We start from the raw sequence: 21,216 nt of genomic DNA, 5'->3' as shown, positions 1-21,216 counted from the left end.
ACACATTTGGTTATGTTGGAAATCAGATGGTCATGGTTAACATGCAAACTGCTATTAACAAGTCATGGGAATTAGGTGCATTTGAAATGTCACACAGATTTTTGGGGGAGGGCTTAATACTGTAGGTTTGCTTACCTTACATCTTTGACTATGACGATTAGCCTACATCATGAGCAATTTGTTTTTGTGCATTTCTTTGTAACCATGTGCAGCACATTTACCCAGGTGATATGAAAGTGCAGTTGGGAGCTGCCTAATGTTCCTCATGAAGCTACACCAGGGTTTTGCTGTGCAAAAACTTTGTCATTTGAATGAGCCACCACTAAATCGAAAGCTCTTTATGACAACTAAGGCTGACCCTGGAGAGCAAACACTTGTGCTGAATGGGAGATTAAATGTAATTTGAAGTTACTGTAAGAGCTTGATAACGGTTTTGAAGTGAAATGGTAGTGTGCAGTCAGCTACTATAAACTAACATCAGAGAAAAGCCATTCATGGTGACTATTCCTTTGTACATAAGTCACAAATAACCGCATATAGAGGTTTTGGTTTAGGGAGAACTGTCCAGTGAGACATCTCTCTATAGAGACTCCAGATTCTAGTGAAAGGATGAAACTGAATGAAATGCTGCAAAACAGCATTGAGATGTAGCCGACAGCATGCAGAGCGCAAAACAATGAGACAGACAGTGAGGTACTCAATGAGGCAGCAATGAGACCCAGTTTGACAGCGGCTGAGTGAGACGGTGGCTCCGCGGGTTATTTCTGTCTGAGTCCCTTTCTCACTCAGTGTCTAATTGCCCAGATTCTACCTCTGTGAGACGCCAATGAGACGATGAGTGAAAGGCGCAACAAAATGAGACACCTGGAGTCAGAGACAAAATTGGAATAGAAAGACACTGAATTAGCACACTATTGAGACAGTGTGATGGGTGAGTGGCTGAGACAAAGCAGCTGGCTGTGGCAGCAGGCTGGGCTGAAAGCACTTCATCTATAGCCGAGGGTGGGCTGCTTTGGTCCCAGCAAAAACCTAATAACCTGTTACCTGAGGAGACATATCCAACAGCAAAGATTAAGAGAGGTCTTAATATTCACATCTAGATCACACACACACTCATTTGTGACTGTGTGTGATGGAGATGTGAATATGTGAGGATTTCAAGGGTGATAAGTATAAAGACAGAGTTTGAAACAGACGTTCCAATCAGAACAGAATTGATCATAGGGCTGGGTGATGTAGCCAAAATATCATATCACAATATTTACATTTTTGACTGTATTTTATGTTTTTGAATAATAAAAGTTAAAGATATGCTTTATGGGTAGTGCATGACCCTAGGGTAGCAACACATACACTATATACACAAAAGTATATGGACACCCCTTCAAATGAGTGGATCTGGCTATTTTAGCTACACCTGTTTCTGACAGGTGTATAAAATCGAGCACACAGCCATGAAATCGCCATAGAAAAACATTGGCAGTAGAATGGCCTTACTGAAGAGCTCAGTGACCTTCAACATGGCACCGTCACATGATGCCACCTTCGGAAGTCAGTTCACCAAATTTTGGCCCTACTAGAGCTGCCCCGGTCAAATGTAAGTGCTGTTATTGTGAAGTGGAAACGTCTTGGAGCAACAACGGCTCAGCCGCAAAGTGGTAGGCCACACAAGCTCACAGAACGGGACCGGCGAGTGCTGAAGCGCGTAAAAAGCATCTATCCTCGATTGCAACACTCACTACAGAGTTCCAAACTGCAGCAAGCAAAATCAGCACAAGAACTGTTCATCGGGAGCATCATGAAATGGGTTTCCATGTCGGAGCAGCCACACACAAGCCTAAGACTACCATGTGCAATCCCAAGCGTCAGCTGAAGTGGTGTAAAGCTCGTTGTTATTGGACTCCGGAGCAGTGGAAACGCAGTCTCTGGAGTGATGACTCATACTTCACCATCTGGCAGTTCGACAGACAAATCTGGGTTTGTCGGATGTCAGGAGAACGCTACCTGCCCCAATGCATAGTGCCAACTGTAAAGTTAGGTGGAGGAGGAATAATGGCCTGGGGCTGTTTTTCATGGTTCAGGCTAGGCCCCTTAGTTCCAGTGAAGGGAAATCTTAACACTACAGCGTTAAGATTGACATAGTAGACGATTCTGTGCTTCCAACTTTATGGCAACAGTTTGGGGAAGGCCCTTTCCTGTTTCAACATGACAATGCCCCTGTGCACAAAGAGAGATCCATACAGAAATGGTTTGTCGAGATCAGTGTGGAATAACTTGACTGGCCTGCACAGAGCAGCAAAAGGGGGGGGGGGGGGGGGTGCACCTCCATCATATTAATGCCCATGATTTTATGAGATAATAATGTGGTGTCCACATAGAATGTAAACTACATGACCAAAACTAAGTGATACCAATGGGTCTTTCTCCATTCTGAATGTTGTATACTGTTCAATACAACCAAAAACTATTATCAGCTATTTCTGCATTTCCTGGACTCTTGAGATCCTTTCCACACTGCCACGTAGGGCTGCACGATATGGGCACACATTCTAGGCCTCATCTTTAACCAAATGTTGCAATTGTAATTTGACTTGCGATTTAGAGCAAAACACTTAGGTGAACTGAAAAATAATGATTATTCTAATTCTATAGTTAGAATATAATAGTGAGCACTTTGCATAGTGTGGTTTGAAATGACAATTAATTAAAATGACAGGGAGGGGTTATTGTGACAGGGTACGAACCAAAGTTGATAAGTGTTTCCTAGGGGACCCTACACATTTACATTTTAGTAATTCAGCTGACGCTCTTATCCAGAGCGTCAACCTTTGGCTACATTGAATGCTCGCTTAGCTACTTCATGTAGCTAACATATTCATGCTTTGCGTATTCCTCTTTGATTTAGAAGACACTGTTGCACAAACATGCTGATTTAGGTCTACGCCATCACTGGTATTAATCAGGCTGTATAGCTAGTTACATTTGCTCTGACTCATCACATTTATTAGCTAGCGATATATATGAGCGAGCGCGAGAGCGAGAGCGAGAGCGAGAGAGAGAGAGAGAGAGAGAGAGAGAGAGAGAGAGAGAGAGAGAGAGAGAGAGAGAGAGAGAGAGAGAGAGAGAGAGAGAGAGAGAGAGAGAGAGAGAGAGAGAGAGAGAGCGAGAGCGAGAGCGAGAGCGAGAGCGAGAGAGAGAGAAATCACCTTAGTAGCAAAGTAAACTGTAAAAAGGTATGACAAAAGTTATTTTTACTGCTCTAATTACATTGGTAACCAGTTTATAATAGCAATAAGGCACCTCAGGGGTTTGTGGTATATGGCTAATATACCACGGCTAAGGGCAGTATCCAGGCACTCCGCGTTGCGTCGGCAATAAGAACAGCCCTTAGCCATGGTATATTTGCCATATACCACACCCCCTCGGGCCTTATTGCTTAAGTAAAAACCCAAACCAGTCCGTGCATTAATACCGGTATATCGTAAAATATGGTGTACCACCCAGCCTTAATTGATCATAGCATGAGTCTATCCGACCGTTTGTTCTAGACTCAACTAGAAGGCCTGTTTGATAACACCCTAGCTGCGAGGCATGCAAGACAAGACATTGCGAGATACAGATTACCAAGACATAGGCGCACAGCTCTTTCTGCCTGCTCCCACCTCTCCCTCTTACGCTGGCTCACCTGCTCTTTCTCTTCGCTAATGATGCAAGTGTGTGTTCAGTCTTCGGTCTGTTGCGTGTAGAATATCCTAGCCTATTCATTGAATAGGGCTCCAGAGTGGCGCAGCGGTCTAAGGCACTGCATCTGTCATTGGCTGTCATTGTAAATAACAACTTGTTCTTAACTAACTTGCTTAGTTAAATAAAAGGTTAAATAAAAAATGATAGGCCCTGCTTTACTGAAGTTGTGAGACACTGCAAGTCAATAGATAGGCCTAGTGCACAGTTCTGACTGCGTGCCTGCTGGTCGATCTGCCTATACTGTGCCCCTTCCCCCTCTCTCTGTCCTTTGATAGCTTAGTTGCAAGTGTTTGTGTTCTTGGAAGTATGGCAACTAAGTCTCCGTTCCAAAAATTCTGAATGGGGAAATAGTAGGAGACGACGTGCAAGGAATTAATTATTTTGAAGTCGACTCTCTACCACTATGTCATTGTCGTCAACAGTTGTAAAAATGGCAGAAAAAGGCAAGGACACCAGCCAAGTCCTGTATGGCAAAACTTTGAGAAGTTAAGAATGAAATGCTAACTTTGGGAGGTGAAATTGAGGTACAGTAATGGTAGTCCAGGTACAATTCTTAACCATCTGAAAGGGAAGGACAGACACAAACCGTTGCTGGCAGCAACGTTGTGAATTCACAATGCAGCTGAAAAATTGTCAGTTTGTCACATCCCTAACATTTGAAAACGTTTGAAACCCTACCTCTTCAAAGAGTATCTTAAATAAGACATCTCAGTCCCGTCCCCCCCAAAAAAATAACTGCAAGTCTTTTTCTATACTAGCAGACTTTTCTGATAACGTCTTTATTGAGGAAAATGTACTACAACTTTGTGGATTGTATCACCTCGTTATCTTAAAGCTGGAATCCCTGATTTAACAATAAAGCGGTCACCCCACCTGTGTTTTGGTAAAATGCTGAGGATGGGCCTAGAGAAATGTAACCACTCAAATTCAAAGTGAGAGCTATGTACGCAAGGACTGACCATCAATGATATCAACATTATAGTATTAACCATGTTTTGAGGCTATAGCTACACTTTTTGTTTATGTTTACTTTGTTTACAAACATTGGAGTATAACAAACATATTTTGGGTTGTGATTGGGTACAACTCATGAGGCATTTCAATGATATCCTTCAATAATCAATGGGTAGCCTATATAGCATTAATTTATAGGTCCAAAAATGGATGTAGCAACTAAGGATTCTAGCTTTAAGGTGAATGCACCAACGAAGTCGCTCTGGATAATAGCATCTACTAAATTACTCAAATGTAAATGTAATTAACTCTTTTGTGGAGGGACAAACTCCAAATACCACAATCCTCTTGACGTCTTGTTTTGCACCCATAACTCTGCCCTGTCATCCACCTTCCTTAAACACAACTATGTCTACTATGACACATTAAAACTTTCCATTGAGAAAGTGAAAATCTGAAGTAATCCTTAAATTCATGTAATGACAAATGATTGCTTTGCCTAGCCTTGCTGTCACTAGCAGAATGGGATGTTTCGAATTGAAAACCAAAAGCTAGAGGAGAAAATAATAGAAAAGCTTACAGGGCACCGTCAGATCGATATCCATTACCTATCGATGCTGACGGGGAGGCTTGAAAGGTTGGTGGACACAGGCAAACTGAATCCTTACATGGAGATCGGCAGTGATTGTACTGTGACCTGAAAGCAACACTTATTTTTTTTTGCTTTCTAGGGAAACGTTTCATTGTCTACCTCAAAATGTCAGGGACAGCATGGCTGTGCTGGTCTTGGTGGATTCCCTAAATAAACAGCAAAAATAAAATCCATCGATAAAGTGAAACGAGTTAAATCAAACCTGCACTGGATTAAGTATCATTCATGTTGGCAAGGTAAAAAAATAGATATATTTTACCTTTATTTAACTAGGCAAGTCAGTTAAGAACAAATTCTTATTTTCAATGACGGCCTACGAACGACAGATTTTTACCTTGTCAGCTTGGGGATTCAATCTTGCAACCTTTCGGTTACTAGTCCAACACTAACCACTAGGCTACCCTGCCGCCCCAGGGAGGAGGGTCACATAACTAAAAATCCTCCTCTCTGACTAATCAATTCTCAACCAGCTTTTTGAATAAGAGGAGATAGGCTAAGCATTGTGATTTCTGAATAAGGCCTAAGTGTTTACTTCCAATGCCCAAAAGGTGTATGTGTGTGTCAGTCTTTACCTAGATTTATTTCCAAGAGGGTCGTAAACACAAAGCTACATCACGATTGATTGAAACCCAAACTCTTAAGGAGATGTCCATCAAGCCTGTACAATTTGTCGGACCATTGAGGCCATTAAAAAAAACATAGGCAACAACAACGTCCACTGAGATTGCAACGTCGAGACATGTTGAAACTCTGTACTCCCTCCTCCCTAAAGAAGAGTTGGATGTCTACTGGTACCAAAAAGAGCCACAATGGAAGGAAAGTGCTAACATCTGACTTAAGAGCTACAGGGAATTCCTTTACTACATTAATCACTGCATGGAGTGCTACAACAGCCGCTCCTTCCCCAGTTCCCAGCCCCCCAATCCTCCCTCTAAAAAAAGCTTGTGAATTCATTAGGTAAACAAAAAGGTGAGGTGAGGTGAGCGAACAGGATACATAAGGGAGCAAATCAGGGCTCCGAGACTCACCTTGGGCCAACATGCTGAACTCCAAGAAGAGGGCAATGTGGTAGAGCTCCATTGCCTCCTCAGCACGACTGGCAACCCCCCTGCCTCCGGCCACCAGGGCCTGCACCTCCCCCAGACTCCCCGCTGAGGGGCTTCCCCTCAGCACCAGTGCTAGCTCCACAGCGTCCGTGTACATGCAGTGCAAGATGACACGGGCATATTTCTTGGGGATGATGGACTCATCCAGGATGATGCGCGTGGGTGTCTGCAGAGCGCGCTCTGTAATCTCCTCGCCGGTGCGGATGCGCCGCTGCAGGAGGTTCCGGAAGAAAGGAGAGCGGGCCGAGAGGACCGCCTTGTGGGCGCGCAGCTCTTCGTCCGCGGGTCCTTGGATGACCGGTCCTCCTCCTACACCTCCTCCCCCAGCTGCTACCCCAACAGCTGGCCCGGCACTGAAGACCTCCACCAGCTCTGAGTCAGATGAGAAGCTGAGCAGTGAGTCGTAGAAGCACATGTGCTCGCAAAGGCCATGCATGTCCTCCTCCAGCGAGCTGGGTGTGCCAAACTCTTCGCTCAGGCGCACCAACACGTCCATGTTCCGCAGCCGCGCATCCACCTCTGGGCCCAGCTCGCCCGTGTACAAGTAGTGCAGCAGTGCCGAGAACATGGCCGCGTCCATGCCCGCTGTGCCCACGTCCAGGAGCACCTCAGCACCGTAGCCTGGCGACGACGACAGCAGCGTCTTGAAGAAGGGGCAGCGGGCAGCCAGCACAGCGCGGTGCGCAGGAAAGCAGGCATCCTGGAAGATGAGGTCCACGTCCGTGCAGTACTTGTGCTGGTAGAGGGCGGCCAGGTCGCGCTGCAGGCTCCGGGCATCAGCCCGCGCCAGTCCCGCCTGCAGGTTCAGCTCCTTGAGAGCTGCTGTGCCCTCGTACTCCTCAACCAGTGCGTTTGCGTCACGCACATCCCAACCTGAGAGGAGCTCGCGCATCTGTCGCACGTGGTCGGCCGAGCGGCTGGACTTGCGGCGCTTGATGAATCTCCTCCTGAGCGTGGCTAGGCCCGAGCTCTTCTTCTTCTTGTCCTGGGGCTTCTCGGGGCCGGACTCCAGGCTGTAGAGCTTCCCCTCTCCTCCATAGCCCTGGGAGCCATAAGAGGATGTCCCTGAAAGGAGACAGTAACATACAGAATCGGTGGGTGACCAATAGAGTAGTGGTTTACGAATGAGATTTAATAATAATAAATAAATAATGATGAGCCAACTTAGAATTCATGTTATATATAGCTGGTTTTAGGGCAACTCCCTGACTGAGATAAGATATCAACTTTTTAACTCAGGGTTTTTTCAGGATTAAAAATAAATAAATAAATGTTTCCAACCCGAAAAATGGAGGCGCCCTCTTGGCCGCAGAGACAAATTTTGCCCCTTTAAAGCCAATTTCCTGCTATTCTACACATTTTGCCATGGTTTATGTCGTGTTCCATCTGAGTGACTCAAACATTATAACAAAATCAATGGGGGCCCCATGCCATGACAAAAAAAAACTGCTGAATTTTAATTTGGTGATTATCTTATAAAACAATCTTATTTAAAAGATCCAATTAACCATTTTTGAAATAATTTTTGGGTAACAATTAAAGAGGAAGTTGACCTAAAAACCAAAATGTCCCAAGTGATTCCATGTTTTGAAACTGTACTGAAGAAATATTAAAAACGTAACATGCAAAGGTCCCATGTTTCATGAGCTGAAATAAAAGAACCCAGAAATGTTTCATTTACATAAAAAGCATATTTAGCTGAAATTGTGGACAAATTTGTTTCCATCCATGTTAGTGAGCATTTATCCTTTGCCATAGGTGCACCTTGTGCTGGGGACAATAAAAAGGCCACTAAAATGTGCTGTTTTTTTTTTACAACAATGCCACAGATGTCTCAAATTTTGACCGAGCGTGCAATTGGCATGCTGACTGCAGGAATATCCTACAGAGCTGTTGCCAGACAATTTAATATTCATTTCTATACCATAAACCGCCTCCACGTTGTTTTAAAGAATTTGGCAATATGTCCAACCGGCCTCACAACCACGCCAGCTGAGGAGTTCTTATGTCGGTAATAAAGCCCTTTTGTGGGGAAAACTCATTCTGATTGGCTGGGCCTGGCTCCCCAGGGGGTGGGCCTATGCCCTCCAAGGCCCACCCATGGCTGCGCCTCTGCCCAATCATGTGAAATCCATAAATTAGAGCCTAATTTATTTATTTCAATTGACTGATTTCCTTCCATGAAGGGTAACTCTTTGAATTTGAATTTGTTGCATGTTCCGTTTATATTTTTGCCCAGTATAATTAGGTGGAGTTTGCCTTCTCCCCCCTCTCTCCCTGCATTCTAAAACTGGAAAGCTACAAAAACGGGTCACGTAACTCTTTGTGCACTGGTAGCTTTGCTCCATTGTCAGTCAAAGAGCGATTAAGAAATCTGCGAATTGTGGATGAATTCAATTTGAATTTTTATCAAAAGTACTATTGGTTTTGAGCCAGGAAATGTGTACTTTTCCACCTAAATGATTGCAATTAGTTTATATCACTATTTCATGTGGCTGACTGCAACAGTGGAGATGGGTAACAACTCTGCATGTGTGCTCTCATGGGGCAACTCAGACGTATATGGCCTTACTTGGAACTTGACGTCACAGATGTGAGTTTTATAGTAGGGGGTACCTGGCTGCACTTTATATAAGATATCTAGGGAAGGCACAAAATGTCACTGTTTTCCATTGAAAGACAGACAGATGCAGAAGGAAATATGATGAAACACTCCTACAGACAATTTTGCCAATCTATGTGTGTGTAGTAAGCACTTCATCGATGACTATGAAAGAGCCTAAATTCAAAAATGTATTAAATTGATTGTTTTTCCTCACCCATCAACACACAATAATGACAAAATGAAATAACGTATTTTTTGCAAATTAAAAAAATAAAATAAATTGTGTTCACACCCGAGTCAATACATTGTGGAAGCACCTTCGGCAGCAATTACAGCTGTGAGTCTTTCTAGGTGAGTCTCTAAGAGCTTTCCACACCTGGATTGTGCAACATTTGCGATTATTCAATCCTGGTCAAATTGGTTGTTGATCATTGCTAGACTATTTTCAGGTCTTGCAATAGATTTTCAAGTAGATTTAAGTCCAAACTGTAACTTTTGGCCACTCAGGAACATCCACTGTCTTCTTAGTAAGCAACTCCAGTGTAGATTTGGCTTTAAGTAAATATTCCCATGGACTGGAACTGGTGAGGTGCCAAAATACAGAGGCGCTTTTGAGAAAGAGCAAAGCGAGTTTGCGGAGGTAAGTAGTCTAATCATTGCAGTTTGAGTTGATCTTATTGTGTTGTAGCCTAGACGCTCTACCAGTTAGCATATGTTGAGGAGATGGACAGTAATTGTCACCTTACATTGTAGAATAGACTGAATAAAAATGAAAGATGTTGGTGCATTTTAATTACTTAGGATCGGGTCTACTCGCTTTTTTTCATAATCATCCATGTCTGATCTGTTGGCAAGCCATTTGCATGACAACATTTCATGCTTTTAAGAACTGTATAGCCTTGCGTGACATACATGGCCCCAGAAACAACCTGGGATATGCCTATCTGGTAGCATGTATTCTGGTCTATTGTGTATTCGTAACCCCCCTTCCCCCTGTCGATAGCGGTCAATTTTTTATTTCAGATAATAAACAAAATCGGCAGCCCTCCAGTAGTACTCTTATATTGTATTTTGTATTTTAATTTGGGATGGTTCATCTTCAATTTGTGACGGTGGAAATTCCACTTCAGGACGATTCTGGGATGGTGAGGAAAATAAGTTACTCTCTCGAGCCCTGCCTCCCCAGCTGGTGTAAATGTATACTCACCGCCGAATGGCAATTACAGAATATTTTATGAAGAGTTTTCACTTCCTACCGCTTCCACTAGATGTCAACAGTCAATAGAACTTTGTCTGATGACTCTAATGTGAAGGGGGCCGAAAGAAGACAGGAATTAGTCAGGTCTGCCACGAGCTGACCATGCTTTCACATGCGCGTTCACATGAGGAGGACCTCCGTTCCACCGCTCTTCTGAAGTCAATCTAATTCTCCGGTTGGAACGTTATTCAAGATGTATGTTAACAACATTCTAAAGATTGATTCAGTACATCGTTTGACATGTTTCTACTGACTGTTACGGAACTTTTGGACATTTCATTACGTTATAGTGGACGCGCTTTGTGACTTTGGAATTGTTTACCAAACGCGCTAACCAAAGTAGCTAATTGGACATAAATAACGGACATTATCGAACAAATCAAGCATTTATTGTGGACCTGGGATTCCTAGGACTGCATTTTGATGAAGTTCATCAAAGGTAAGGAAACATTTATCATGTATTTTCTGGTTTCTGTTGACCCCAACATGGCGGCTAATTTGGCTATTGTTCTGAGCTCCGTCTCAGATTATTGCATGATTTGCTTTTTCCGTAAAGTTTTTTTGAAATCTGACACTGTGGTTGCATTAAGGAGAGGTATATCTATAATTCCATGTGTATAACTTGTATTATCATCTACATTTATGATGAGTATTTCTGTTGAAACGATGTGGCTATGCAAAATCACTTGATGTTTTTGGAACTAGTGAATGTAACACGCAAATGTAAACTCAGATTTTTTGTTATAAATATGAACTTTATCAAACAAAACATGCATGTATTGTGTAACATGAAGTCCTATGAGTGTCATCTGATGAAGATAATCAAAGGTTAGTGATGAATTTGATCTCTATTTCTGCTTTTTCTGACTGCTATCTTTCGCTGGAAAAATGGCTGTGCTTATTGTGGTTTGGTGGTGACCTAACATAATCGTTTGTAGTGCCTTCGCTGAAAAGCATATTTGAAATCGGACACTTTCGTGGGATTAACAACAAGATTACCTTTAAAATGATATAAGACACATGTATGTTTGAGGAATTTTAATTATGAGATTTCTGTTGTTTGAATTTGGCGCCCTGCACTTTCACTGGCTGTTGTCATATTGATCCCGGTAGCGGGATGCAGCCATAAGAAGTTAAAAGACCTTCGCTTGAGAAACGAGAAAGTGGCAATAGTACCGTTTGTCCATTTTGAGACACCATAGCAGTATACACTTCTTCAAAATAGTTAGAATTAATGTAAGATAACTAATTAATTTTGATGTTTCTGCAGAGGAGATCTAAGTCACATAATTTTACATCTAACTAATATGTTTGATGCAGTATTTCTCAATTAAAAAATGTGCATGAAAATGAGTCGTCTCTCGTTGAATGACAACAGGCTTTATTGAAGAATCTCTATTGTTGACCAATCACCGACGAAGCGGCGTAGACTTCGGATACAGACTTCAGCTTGCATCAAGAAAAAAAAAAGTGCCTGAACAGCAAAAAAAAAAAAAATATCGAAGTCCAAAACGTCACAAAATGTCTTCATAATATATGCACGAACTCTCCCAAACTGTTTTGGCTAGGAAGCATGCGGAAGCCTTTAATGTGTAACCCAAACTGTTCGGACGCTACAGACAGAAATGGGCAGATCTGCAGTACCGACTTCAGACAAGTCCTGTGACGCTTGTTAGGGGTAGTAGCGCAAAACGGAGAACACCATCGTGTTCGTGAGAGTCTCATCTTTCTATCGAGTCATCTTTCTGACATAATATTTTATAGGCCAAACCGTTCGGGCGCTACAGACGATTTCGTGAGTAGACAGATTTTTGGGATATCTCATGGTCTGACAAAAACCACTGTAGCTCTGCCACCGCAGATGCGGAAGGGCGATATCGGCGGATGCGGTGGATTGAGACGCATCCAATAAATAAAAAGATCTCTAGCTTATAGATGGATTTTGATGGGGATTTTGACTCTAGGGGGTTAAGAGCTCTTTGAAAAACGAGATTAATGCCTTGGCTTTGCCTTTTAGTAGACTTCTCTCAACCAAAAGACTGTTGATCTTTGATTGTTTTACCAAACAAACTAGAAAACATAAGCTACTACGCAACTATTTATTTTTTATAAAAGTAGGCAACAATACATTAGTACCCCCATTCAGTCACCTATTGTGAAGCACCATTTTTGTTCTGCAGTGAATATTCTGAGTGACCTTAGTTGTTATAAAGCCAATAGGCTCCATTTTCACATTTAGTTTAGAAGTGTGTTGCATTGGATTCCTTGTCTCCAGCATGAGGGTATAAGGGATACATATAATAGAAGCACTCACCTATAAACGTCTGCTGGCTCTGTGAGTTGCTACCAAATCGGGGTGAGCACGAATGGGGATAGCTGGAAGCATTGACACCCATCCTCTCCTTCTTCCACTTCCCCTTCACATGGACCGCTGGGGCCACCCTTGCAGTCTCATTCTGCCCGAGCGAAAGTGCCTCCACTCAGAGCCTGGACAGACTCAGAGCCAGGACTTCATGGAGTCTAGCTTTACCAGCCATCCCTGAGAGACATGGTAAAGAGGAACAGTTTGTTAGTTAGGGCTATCACATTGTCCAAAAATATAAAATCAACACAGGAGCTGTACTCACTAATTTGCTCAGATACATTTTCAACCTCAAAATATTAAATTTTTATGGAAATACTGGAAAACCCTCACTAGAGTGACTAGAGCTTGTCAGTCCCCAGAAATCCAAACCAAAACTTTTCTGCTGCTGTTTGCTTGGCAAGTAGCCTAAGAGTTAAAGCCTTTCAGGGGGGGGGGGGGGTAAATATTGCAATATAAAACCATTTGTAAGCTCTTTTTCCCCAAAGAGGCTATAGCTACATCCTGATATTTATGTTTAATTTTACAGTCCAATCTAGCACTGCCAGAAACTGCCCAGGGGGTAACCTGGCTTCAGCAGCTTTGGGAGACATCAGGGCTAAACTTCCCTCTTGCTACGTTAACAGGCGAGGCATTTCTCTCTGGAAATTTCAACGAGATAAAACTTCTAAGCATATGGCGGGTGGACCACTCTGCAAAATGCTGGCATAGGCTTCTCCATCTCCTTCACCCCGAAGTGAATTGTTTTTATTTGTGAAATCCCCTGGAGGGGAGACATAGATGGAGTTCTTGGGTTACCACCACTTGGGTTAGCGCCGCACTTTGTCATCACCGAGCAGGAATGGAAGCAGATGGAGAACACAATTTCATGGCTCAGACAAAATGCGAGGGTACCCTTCATGTATGTTTTGACTGATATGTGGCTTGTGTCTGGACTGCATTTTTCATTAAAAAAATGTTTAAGCCTAAGGCATGGTTTTCAAAACACTACTGTTGACAGTCAGAACTAGCCTCTCTACAAGGTAGGTAAAATGCCATGTGATAGTATAATGCTTTAGGAATTAGCCTGACTAAGGCTACTTTTTCACAAATCGATTCCTAAAGTAAAGGGATTTCAGTCACATACCCTATGTCATCCACTTTTCTTCCACATTCATCTAATAGCCTAACTGCTGAGAGTTTGAATGCCCTTTTAGAAATACCTATTCAATATTATGCATTACAAATAGACTAGGTATCAAATTAAATAGAGGCAGTATTTTTTCTATACTATGTTCATGTATTTCAGTAAAGGAAAAAAATAAAAACATTCCAGCTGCTGATGGTCGTTCGTTAATTCATTCTCTTTTCTGACTAACAGTGGAAATATTCTGAGAGAACCCTTGTCATTAAGTCATTGGGTTGGATTTTACATAAGTAGGCAACTTTCTAGACAATGAACTCTCCGAATTTGACAGTGTGGTTTTGAAGCAAGTTGCTATTACTTTAAAACTTTCACAAGAATATAAAATAATGACTGCATGCGAAAGGCATAGACTGCACAAATTGCTGAGAGAAATTCTGTCTGGGACAAGGACTATCAATTTGAGTGACATAAGTAGAGAAGGAATAAATTAATAGGCTAGTTCTCTGACTGGTGTGGTGCGCCAAAACAGAAGCTGACAGGTTATGTAAGTGATGCAATGAGGGTGGGAGGCAGAACATTCCATTGGCTATAAGCATCAAGAGCCCTTGCCCTGCCATTGGGATGACCATATTGACTGGCAAAAGGGACACAATAGAAAATGTTTCCTCAAACAAGACAACTGTGATTCAGAAAATGAGGAAAGAGGGGAGCAAAGTGGCTGTAGTTGAGGGGTCACAGCAGGAATGAGGAAACTAGAAGGGTAGCTACAAAGATAGCGCTATTCTCAGTCCAGTGCTTTCTTGATGCTTCCCTCATTTTACCTCTGTGACTGTCCCGCTTGACTCAACGCCTCACCATATTGATGCTGAGAATGTTTACATTGTTCGCTGAGTGGCTGACATACTGCTTTGCCCTCTATGGCTAAGGGAGAAGACCAATTTCGCAGGGGCAAATCCATAAGTTTTTTTTTTTTTCAAAATAATTGTCAAGCAGAGGTTTTGAAATTGTGTATTCTGAACTTTATCCGCAATACCACAATTATACAAGTAACTGCCAAAATAAAGGAAACTCTTGAGTAAATGAGGGATACAAAGAATATTGAAAGCACGGGGTGCTTCCACACAGGAAGTTCCAGACACTTGTAGAAACTATGGACAGGCGCATTGAAACTGTTCTGGCGGCTCAGCGCCCTATAAGACACTTCATATGTTGGTGTTTCCATTATTTTGGCAGTTACCTGTAAAAGCAGGCTACACAGATAATGTACAACATTTAAAGACCTGCATCACTATACTGAGAGCTGTGTTGTTTCTAAAAGGACATATTTGCGTGTTTTTGGAGCCTTTGTTCATGTTTTTTCAGGGCCCCCATACTACAAAACAAGGATGAGGAAGTGATTTGCTGTAAGTTTCTCAAAAACAAGTTAAATCACAAAAACGATCTCTGGATTTGGACCAGTTGCAAAATGGACCTGGGGCTTTCCCACCCGGACCCGATATGCATCATTTATTTTTAAAATAGAGACCCATTCCGAACAGACCCAAGGACAACTAGACCCGTTCCGTATAGACCTGGTCGGATCCAGACATGGTCCAATCCGAGTGAGGGAAGCAGCATAAAAGTCATTTAGGCTACTTTACTAAGCGGAGCTGATAAAGCACGTGCGGAAGAGTGGTGCCGCTCTAACAGGTGGGGGAAGGGCCATACATTGAGCAAGTGGCATGGGAAGCAGGGAGGAGGGCGTGAGGGACAGCAACCAAACAAGTCGACTTGCGCCTTAGTAGACTTATAGCTGCCATAGCTAGGTTATTTATCATCATATATGATTACATAGTACCAGTCTTGGACTTCATCAAACCGGGAGAAGCTAGTTAAGCTAGCTAACGATAGCTAGGCTAACTGAGGCTGCAGTGCATGTGCTTACTCATGCTACAGTTACAAATAATAACTAAATTCAGAATATTAAGTAGCAGCTTGCCTACCTGTTGGCTCTTGGTTGTAGTAGCCTGTCCTTCAGCTAAAATTACATATACCCTACATATACCCGAGACCCTTGACAAATCAGATCCGACCCAGACCATTTAGAATTCTGGATCGGCTCGGGTCCTGGATCAGGTCTCAGGTCCAGGTGGATCCGTGATGACCTCTAGTCTTAGAAAACTTCTACTTCAAGTTCTTTGTCCTACAACAGGCATTTTAAACTGCGGGGACATCCGGGTACGTGGCACCAGATCTTACCCATCCAAGAACACTGTGGCATTGCATTTCTTTCAGGGTGCATTTGAGGGAATTTGATATGAATAACTTATTGCCTAATTTGACTGGGAAAACAGCCCCATAGTCACAGTCCTTTTCTTTCTCCCAACCTCTTTTTTCCCCATCCCTCACTCTCACAATTATGAACATAGAATCGTCCAAATTACTGGTTCAACAAACAATTTGCAGGGCTGCCAGTTTTACCCAGTCACAGAGAGCAGCCTCATTTTCCTTACTCTTTGCTAAGGACGAAAAACAGGAACATTTTCTCCTCACTTCTTCATGGGTGAAGAACATACATTTATTTAAAAAATAGGCACAACTTTGATTAAATCTCTCGAGGCAAGGACTGAACCCACGGCCAGAGGATTGTACTAGGTTGATAAACCTTTCCAATGTGTGTACATGTATTTTAATTAAGAAGCAAGCGAAAAATCTTTTACGCGACAGCATGTTGAAGGTATGACAGTCAAGTTCCCCGTTACCTATTAGCGCTCCAACATAAAGAGATCTTCTCCATCCCCTATGGTCCTCAATGTTGGGGACACCATCCATGGTTTGACTCAGAGCAAAGAGTCTAGTGAAGTCTAGTAAATACCGGGCTATAAAATAAGGCAGACAATCTGACTTTTTTCTGGATATTTAGTACACACCGCACTCAAATATCAGGAGCTTCCCGAAGCTTTTGCTCATGTGTGGATCACATTCTGAGCATGTGTATATTCATGTGTATACTTTACACGCAGAGAGCAGGCTACGAATGGTGCTCATTTAATTAAGTTAGATCAAAGATGAATCAGTGTCTGCAAAATCACATAATGATCACAGTATTCTACATAAGAGCCGTATATAATAGCATTGTATAACGTTACCGTAAAACAACACCAACCCATTCAATAGTGCATGATAATTCTTCAAGTTTCAGGTAAAATAACAACTCAATGTTTATATCCCAGGACAAATTATCTAGCAACAGCAAGCTAACTAGCTAAAGTGCCATAATTGTTTAATTCTTTTCAACCTGTCCCCAAATTAATATAATTGGTTCAGAGTTTGTTTTGATATTTTAACCTGCGTGTCGTGATCGCGTTTGGTGTGGGGGGACAAAATACATTTATGCACGGTAGCGCGCGCGTAGCCGGTTTGGGTTCCGTGTTAGAGCAGATGACGTTAAACTGTAGCATACCATACTTGTGTATTTTGCTTAGTGGGGCGCACTGTTGAGTTTTGGCCACAGTAATGTTATACTATGCTGCAAAGGGCCGCCCCCAGGTGGTAAGGGAAGGCAATAACACATCTCCCACGCTGACCCTGAACATAGGGGCCCCTTTAGGGGTGCGCACTTAGTCCCCTGCTGTACTCCCTGTTCACCCACGACGATTAAAATAGCCTACAAAGAGGAGGTCAGAGACCTGGGAGTGTAGTGCCAGGACAACAACCTTTCCCTCAACGTGAAGAAGACAAAGGAGCTGATCGTGGGCTACTGGAAACGGAGGGCCGAGCACGCCCCCATCCACATCAACTGGGCTGTAACCGAGCAGGTTGAAAGCGTCAAGTTCCTTGGCGTCCACATCACTAAGAAACTATCATGGTCCAAACACACCAAGACTGTTGTGAAGAGGGCACAACCATGCCTATTACCACTTAGGAGATTGCAACCCTACCCATGCCAAATCTTTTCAAAAAAATCGGAAACTTATGGGAAGATAAGCCCGGGAATTTGGGGACTTTTGCTTAAATTAATTTTAAAAAGTTAGCTTATAACAGTGAACCTTTTTTGTGGGATACGCAAGGCAAATCTAGGTCTTGTGGCATATTTTGGTTAAACTATTCCTAATTCAATGGAATTGCAGCCCTCTGCATGTACAGTGCATTCTTCCATTCTCAAGATCTTGCACACTAATGAGATGCTATTGAGCCCACACTACTACACTGTCTGAGCCAAGGAGTACATGCTTTCTGGGAAGTTTTGATTACAATACTGGGTGGGGGTGAATATATTTATGTGACATAGATGATTTTTTGCTAACTAGTAAATAGTAGCCTACAGCAAAGTGTGTTGAAATAATTTATAACTTGTTAACAATTTCTGCTAGATAGTTTTTGCTACCATGTGGGTTTTAGCTTGCGTGAGCCTGCAAACTGAGAAGTGTTAATTCACCTGTTTCCATACATGTTTCATTTTAAAACATTTAATCTAACTGCTTAACTATTTATCCGTACATGGAATTGTATTTGTTTTGTTTTTTACAAAAAAAAATCTCATCTTTACAGGAAAATGCCACATTCTCTATCTGATGTGTGGAGACATTTCACTGCAGCTAATGTAGAAGGAAAAGCTGTGTACATTTGCAAATACTATGCCAAATCATATGTGAAAAATGCAACAAAGATACAGAATCATCTGGCCAAGCGCATAAAGTTCCCTCAGCGCTCACAACAAGCAACCACTGACAAAAGTCCTTCTATTCGAGGTGAAAATCATGAATCAGACACCTTATCAATAGCAACAGTTCATGGTCCTCCTGCAATCAGAAGGTTTTTTTTACTCAATGGAGGAACGTAGTCAGAGAAATGCTGATGAATGTCTTGCTCGAGCTGTGTATGCAACTGGTTCACATCTGATGCTCACAGGCAATGTGTATTGGAAGAGATTTCTGAATGTTCTTCGCCCAGCATACACCCCTCCAACAAAACATGCTTTATCTGGTCATTTTCTGGATGCAGAGTTCAACAGAGTTCAAGTGAAGGTCAAGCAAATCATAGAGAAAGCAGACTGTATTGCAATCAGAAAATCTACCTCACCAAGCAAAGTGAGAAGAATAAGAGCACCCCATTGAAAATGCCCAGCAACACCCGTTGGAGTGGTGTTGTCATCATGTTCGACAGTCTTCTGGAGGGGAAAGAGTCTCTCCAAGAAATTGTCATATCACAGACTGCCGATATTTATTATATATATATATTTTTTTTTTTTACCTATATTTAACTAGGCAAGTCAGTTAAGAACAAATTCTTATTTACAAAGACGGCCTACCCCAGCCCAACCCGGACGATGCTGGGTCAATTGCGGCCACCCCCATCAAGAGGATCCTCATGGATGATGTATTTTGGGAGAGAGTGGTGTGCTTACCACTCTCTCCCAAAATACATCAGCCTGAAACTCCTGAAACCTATAGCAGTAGCCATTGCACGGATTGAGGGAGACAATGCCATCCTGTCTGATGTTCAGACTCTGCTTGCAGATGTAAGAGAAGAAATCCGTACTGCCCTGCCCACTTCACTGTTGCGCCAAGCAGAGGAAACTGCAGTTCTGAAATACATCAAAAAGCATGAAGACTTCTGCCTGAAGCCCATACATGCCGCAGCATACATGTTGGACCCCAAGTATGCTGGCAAGAGCATCCTGTCTGGTGCAGAGCTCAACAAGGACTATGGTTTCATCACTACCGTGTCTCGCCACCTTGGCCTGGATGAGGGCAAGGTTCTTGGCAGTCTGGCGAAGTACACTTCCAAGCAAGGGCTTTGGTATGGAGATGCAATATGGCAGTCATGCCAACATATCTCATCAGCCACCTGGTGGAAGGGACTTTGTGGATCTGAGGCTCTTTCCCCTGTTGCCTCCATCATCCTCCAAATCCCACCAACATCAGCCGCCTCAGAGCGAAACTGGTCCTTGTTTGGGAACACACACACCAAAGCACGCAACAGGCTGACCAATACAAGGGTTGAAAAATTGGTGGCCATCCGGGCAAATTTTAAGCTTTTTGAGCCTGACAACGAGCCATCCTCAACAAGGTTGACAAGTGACAGTGAAGATGAGGCCTCAGAGTCTGATGTTCAAGAGGTGGAAATTGAGGGGGTCCAGGGAGAAGACATGGAAGCCCTAGAGCAAGACAACCAAAGCTTTAGTTTCTAGACTATCATTTTAAGAATGTATGTTGAAAATGTTTTTGGGAGATGCGATGGATCATTCAATATTCCCTTTCTTTTGTTGTTCAGTGAAATCATCCCATGTGAAGAGTAAACTCATTTATTAAAGTTAAATTCGTAACTAAATAGTTTTTTTATTTATATTGGAAGGATTTAATCATTTGCAATGATGTCTACTTATGATAAGGTAAAAGGTTTATGTTTCTGTCTCCATATGATATGGTAAATATATCCAATGCAAAAAACATTACATTTAAAGTGTATTAATATTAATTGGCATATATTTCCGTTAATTCACATATATTCCCGTTAATTCCAAGGAAAATTTCCACCTCTGAATATTCCCCAAAATGTGCAACCCTAGGCATGGGTCCTCAGATCCTACATTTTTTTCACAACTGCACCATCGAAAGCATCCTGATTGGTATGGAAACTGCTCGGAATCCGACCGCAAGACGCTACAGAGGGTAGTGCGTACAGCTCAGTACGTCACTTGGCCGAGCTTCCTGCTATCCAAAACCTCTACATCAGGTGGCGTCGGAGGAAGGCCCTGAACATTGCCAAAGACTCCAGCCACCACAGCTTCTACCCCCAAGCAATAAGACTGCTCAACAGTTAATCAAATGGCTATCCAGACTACTTGCACTGACTCTTGCATAGGCTTGATATACACTCACTGGACTCTAACCACACACACGCATATTGATGCCACACACATACATTCACTCACATACACTGCTGCTACTCTTTATTATCTATGCATAGTCACTTCACCCCTACCTACATGTATATATTACCTAAATTACCTCGACTAACCCGTACTCCTTGTAAACAGTGCATTCGGAAAGTAATCAGACCCCTTGACTTCCTCCACATTGTTACATTACAGCCTTATTCTAAAATGGATTAAGTTGTTTTTCCCCCCTCAAAAATCTACACACAAAACTGCATAATGACAAAGCAAAAACAGGTTTAGAGTCTTCTTGAGTATGACGCTACAAGCATGGCACACCTGCATTTGGGGAGTTTCTGCCATTCTTCTCTTCAGATCCTCTCAAGCTCGGTCAGGCGTCGCTGCACAGCTATTTTCAGGTCTCTCCAGAGATGTTAGATCAGGTTCAAGTCCAGGCTCTGGCTGGGCCACTCAAGGACATTCAGAGACTTGTACTGAAGCCACTCTGCGTTGTCTTGGCTGTGTGCTTACGGTCATTGTCCTGTTGGAA

General features: G+C 42.7%; 1 protein-coding gene across 2 annotated transcripts in view; it reads right to left on the bottom strand.

The window, feature by feature from the left end:
• Positions 1 to 21,216, bottom strand: part of btbd7 (BTB (POZ) domain containing 7) — a 109,570-nt gene that overhangs the window by 30,771 nt on the left and 57,583 nt on the right. For both annotated transcript variants that reach the window (XM_071370439.1, XM_071370440.1), the window contains exons 2-3: positions 12,634 to 12,858; positions 6,379 to 7,521 (exon numbers count right to left, since the gene is read on the bottom strand). In XM_071370439.1, coding sequence (XP_071226540.1) covers positions 6,379 to 7,521; positions 12,634 to 12,715 — 1,225 coding nt within the window. In that variant the 5' untranslated portion in view covers positions 12,716 to 12,858. The remainder of the gene's footprint in view (positions 1 to 6,378; positions 7,522 to 12,633; positions 12,859 to 21,216) is intronic.

Source organism: Salvelinus alpinus, chromosome 27, assembly GCF_045679555.1.
Source record: "Salvelinus alpinus chromosome 27, SLU_Salpinus.1, whole genome shotgun sequence".
In the NCBI taxonomy this organism is placed as follows: domain Eukaryota; kingdom Metazoa; phylum Chordata; class Actinopteri; order Salmoniformes; family Salmonidae; genus Salvelinus; species Salvelinus alpinus.
This window is presented reverse-complemented; position numbering and strand designations above follow the sequence as displayed.